At 40.8% G+C, this 4,902-nt stretch overlaps 1 protein-coding gene across 3 annotated transcripts in view; it reads left to right on the top strand.

Moving 5' to 3' along the window:
- LOC122067464 overlaps positions 1-4,902 on the top strand; it is a 25,268-nt gene that overhangs the window by 19,601 nt on the left and 765 nt on the right. For 2 of the 3 annotated variants that reach the window (XM_042631319.1, XM_042631324.1), the window contains 3 exons: positions 2,005-2,155; positions 3,982-4,205; positions 4,475-4,648. In XM_042631319.1, the coding sequence (XP_042487253.1) occupies positions 2,005-2,155; positions 3,982-4,205; positions 4,475-4,648 (549 nt within the window). The remainder of the gene's footprint in view (positions 1-2,004; positions 2,156-3,981; positions 4,206-4,474; positions 4,649-4,902) is intronic. The other variant, XM_042631331.1, reaches the window with a different exon arrangement.

Raw genomic sequence — 4,902 nt, 5'->3', positions numbered from 1 at the left:
CCCCCCCCCCCCCAATTTTTTCCCTGCTTTATATATTATTTATTTGTTCCAAAAAAACATAAATTTAACTCAGAGAATAGGGGGACTGAGAAACCTCACAGCTGATGAGAATAGGGTCTAAAGTAGACCTGAATATCCACCAAACAGATCCTCCAACAGGGCTGCAAGGGGGCAGCAGCAACTCAGGCAAACCCTGGCTGAAACAGGATTTCGACCAGAATAGGGGATAAGTCCTGCGGCTCACTTGCGGCTGCTCAGAAAAGGCTGAAAGCCTGGTCGAGTGGCCCCTGGTTGTGGTCTTCAAACCCTCCAAAGGGCTTCTCAAACCGAAACTGGTCGGGGAGTTATGGAGAAATTCGATTGGAGCCCAAATCCCCGACTCCTGCCTGATTTTGATCCTCCTCTTGGCTGCCTTCAATCTTGATCTTTTGAGGATGCTTTTAAACTTCAAACAAGCTTGGAACAATCACTCGAACATTCTCTCACTGCAAACAAACAAGTAGAAAATAATAAGAAGAGATGGATGGAGTTGGGATAGATGTGGGTGGGATATGGCTGGCTATCTCAGCCTGGGCCTCGCATCCACAACTATCTCAGCTATTGATCATCCTATCTCAGGAGGTTGGAGTAAGCTTTTGGCTGCAAAACTCTTCATTAATTGTAAAATTGGTACGACAATATTTCTTTTATAGAGAGTACACGATGTTACGGTTTGGAAACTAACCAATTAGGAAACTAACACCAAGAAGGAAACTGACATGTTTTGGCAACTCACTACTAACTTGTAGACTAAGAAAACATGAAGGAAAAATAAAAGGGACCTTCTAGACGACTTAATAACTTGTCCAACTAAGGTTTGGCTGGTCAAGAACAAAGAGACAAAACCAGCTGTATCGGAGAAATTGCAGAGCACAAAAGAAGCTTCAGGACAGGCTGGATCAATGGCTGCTTAGTTGTGATATTCTAGAAGACCAATTGAGTAAACAAAATATGCATTAACCAATGGGCTGCTATGCTGGTTCGATGGCTGCAGGAGTGGACCAGCATAGTTGCAATATTGGGCCAGGTCTAGCTGGCTCAATCAGCCCAAGGGCTGATTGGGCTGGCTGGCCTTCTTCCTCCTTCGATAGTGTAGGCCAACATGTGTGTCTACTTCAGGTGTTGTGAACCATTGGAGGTGCTTCTCTTACGGCACTAAAAGGCCCTCCCAATCCAAGGATTCACCACCTTTGGTTGCATTTGCTTCCTTATATGAGCTACTGTCAACATAACCACCGAAGAGAAACATTTAATTGAACAATAACGAAAATCTGTGGGCAGCATGCCTCCGTGAAGAGATCCTTTACAATATGGCAACTCTCAATAATTAGAAGTCCAAGAAAAAGGCAACAACTAAGTAGAAGTACTAGTTTAGCCTAGAAGTAACTACCATTACAACTTAGAAACTATTATAAATAGAAACTAACTAGGCCTTACATCTTTAATATTTGGGCTTACAGAATGCACCTGTTACAATAGTAACTCAAAAGTTTTTTTCCCATGACCCATATAACCCATTGAGGACTTAAATTCAGGTCCAACTTATTGAAGTGCAAGTTCAATTTGACCTGAACCAAACTCAAATCCCAAAATTCTTCTTTCATGGGATGTGATCTTCATCAGTATGTAGAGTAGGTGTTGACATTTCTGTACTTGCAGGTGCACTGAAAATAACTTCCCCTTAGTTTTTGATTGAAGTGAATTGGGCTTAACTTGGATAATCATATAATCTCTTGATTTTTTGTTCCAATGTGCTTCACATTATATAATCAATCTTCTGCAATATAGAGAGAATGAAATAAATTCTTGATCTTGTTTTTTTTTTTATATAGATCACATTAACTTCTTATGCTAGTTTGCTTGGGAATATCTACCCGTAGCATGTAGTGAAGAGAGATTATCATGCTGTTTTTGACAAAATCTGACACCTTTGCTTCGTATTTTTTGTTATATGGCCCGTTTCAGCTTCTTGAGAGAGCACTTGAAGATTGTGGCAATGATTTGGATTATGCCATCAAGGGTTTGAATGAGCTCTGTTTAGGATCCACAGATAGAGTGTTGGGTGCTGGTATACATAAATCTGCTCCAAATATTGATGCTCAAATACCATTACAAGGTATGTGAACAAATTTGTTATTTTCTGACCACTTCCATGTGTAATACTTCACTTTTTTCCTATGGAAGTTAAAGGAAAGGACAACTTGGAGGACTGCCTAATGGGTCCTGGTTTGCAGATAGGGTTCATCTTATCACTCTCTGGTCATGAATCATGTCACCGCTGTTTGTGACAGAATCTCATGCCACAAACTACAGTACTGGTAAAAAAAAAAAAACTACTGATTTTGCTTATATTGGTACTTCGTTTGATAAATGGCTCCCATTTCATTCGTCAAATTTCAGCTCAAAACAGTTAGGGAAGTGCCTTAAATTTGGGTTCATAGTGATGACACAGTTACAGAACTGACACTAAATTCAATTGAGGTTAAATGACATTCTTGTAAATTAATGGAACTTTCAACCCACTTTTAACTCCTTGGTGTGCTTACTTCTGGCTGAAACTTGACCAGTGAGATATAGGTGTTGGGTCTTCTATCACATGAACCCATTTATGCCGATTCAAACTCTTCCATGTGGCAAAAAGTGTTTTTGAAGCTTAGATTCTAGGAAAGGTGACACTGTTATTTTTGTGATGGAGAACTTTTAATAATGGGGTCTGTTAAAACATCAGCATGAGTATACTTCAGATCTTACTGGTGGCTAAGTGCCTGACCAAGGGGCTGACTAACATGCCTCCCATTTTTATTGCTAAACTCTCTCTGTTTTTGGTGGGCTAGAAATCTTGTCAGTTGTAAAGTGGGGGGGAGGTATGAAGTCCAGTCCATGCTACAAAACCCTGCAGATCAACTTACCCAGAATATTGAAATGATATTTGTATAAAGGTCACATTATATTCAATCATGTATGCTACGTGTAGACATAGTATCATTGGAGGTTGCTAGAGAGCATGATTTCCAGAAGGTCTGGGTTGAATGTGACTCAGCTGCTGTTGTTATTTAGGCTACAATGACGGTAGCCTCTTGGTTTGTGCGACAAGAGTGGGTTTCCCTCCAAGGTTCTATGAAAGATGAGCTGTTTCATGATGCTCAAGGAAGGCCTAGATTTTGTATTTTTCGCTTAATCTCTTTTTTTTTTTCTTCTGTGTTGTGTTAGCCAGCTACTCTCCTGCTGATGGCAATGCCAAAGGTGGGAGAGTCTAGTTTGGCTTTTGCTGATTGAGTATCTGGCCATTCCAGTATGTTGTAAGTTTCTCTTTTATTTTCTTTCATAATATAAATGATCTTTTAGCTGAAAAAAAAAAGACAGTATCGTGCAGTTAGGTTTAAAAACTGGATTGGATGTTGGACTTGAACGAGCTTTGTTTGGCTTTGACTGCTGGTTTTCACTAAAAGCTGGGATTCTCTAAGTGGATAACATGAATGGAATATGTAGCAGGTTCCTGTTTAACTGTTTTGATTGGAAAGGCTGCTATGTGTTGATAGGGTGATAAACAGAAGGGAAAAAGGAATGTCCAGGAGTGTGGCACCTATGCTCAGACTCAGGAGGGAGCGAAATGGATGCCCCACCCCCCAATGAATGTTGGAAACCCACCCCTGTTGATGCTTTACCATGCACACCCATTGGTCCATGCGCTGGTGCAGGGGCCACGCTCCCAGGCAGAATACTCTCTCCCTAAATATAGTATTCATGTGTCTTTTTACATTGATAGGAAAACCGGTTAAACAGCTTGTATGGAATTCTAAGAGGCATGTTGATAAGCTAAATAAGTGTGATTTTTTATCGGACAATTTGATTATCTGCTGTTGTGGCCTGAAACTGCATCTTCCGTTATTTTTTGGCATCTTTTAAGTTTTAACTGAATTCCCATTTGACCTGCTAATTTAGCAAGTGTAGTGATCGATGATGGGGAGGTTGCATCTTCTGAGGATGCATTGGGTTTAAATAACCTTCAAATGGATGGTTCAGAATGGGTGGAACTATTTGTCAGAGAAATGACGACTGCCTCCAATATGGAGGATGCCAGAGCCCGTGCTTCGAGAGTGCTTGAGGTTTTGGAGAAGAACATTCATGCCCGTGCTGGTGTTGAAGCAGCACAAAGTTTTCACAAGGTGGATATATATTTATGGAAAAAGATTGCCATGACACCAGTGTGCAGATTCCTGTGCACGACATCTCACATTCCACCCTTGGACCCCACACTCACTCATTAAAACCCCCAATTGGAAAATTTGGTTTCCGACCCCCTCATTGGAGGGAAACTGCACTCTGGCATTATAGCAATCGCTCTCCCTATATTATTTATTGTTATGCATACTCCACTATTTGAAAATCTAGTTGCAATTGATGGTGAGCTGAACTTACATTGTGGTACTGTTAGGAAAATATGATGCTGAAGGAACAAATGGAAATACTGATCAGGGAGAACACCATTCTGAAGCGAGCTGTAGCCATCCAGCATGAGCGTCAGAAAGAATACGAAGATAGGACCCAGGAGTTGCAGCATTTGAAGCAGTTGGTGTCTCAGTACCAGGAACAGTTGAGGACACTTGAGGTGAAAATCAAATCATATCACATGAAACTAACCATTTTGGTTGTGTTTAAGAAATCTATTTTTTTCTACAGTAATTGAGACCTTATTAGCATTTTAGTGGGCTAGGTATGGAGCAATGCTTTGACTCTATGTTGTGGCTATTGATCCATTCTTTCCAGATAGGTGAAGATGGCTGTGGCCATTACATATGATATCAAGGGTTTCTGTCCAGTCTCTGCCAGAGATTCCTTCTTCCTTCTGCCCCACCCACCCCA

This window comes from Macadamia integrifolia, chromosome 2 (assembly GCF_013358625.1).
Source record: "Macadamia integrifolia cultivar HAES 741 chromosome 2, SCU_Mint_v3, whole genome shotgun sequence".
In the NCBI taxonomy this organism is placed as follows: Eukaryota; Viridiplantae; Streptophyta; class Magnoliopsida; order Proteales; family Proteaceae; genus Macadamia; species Macadamia integrifolia.
The sequence above is the reverse complement of the archived record's forward strand: the minus strand, read 5'-3'. Positions and strand labels throughout refer to the sequence as shown.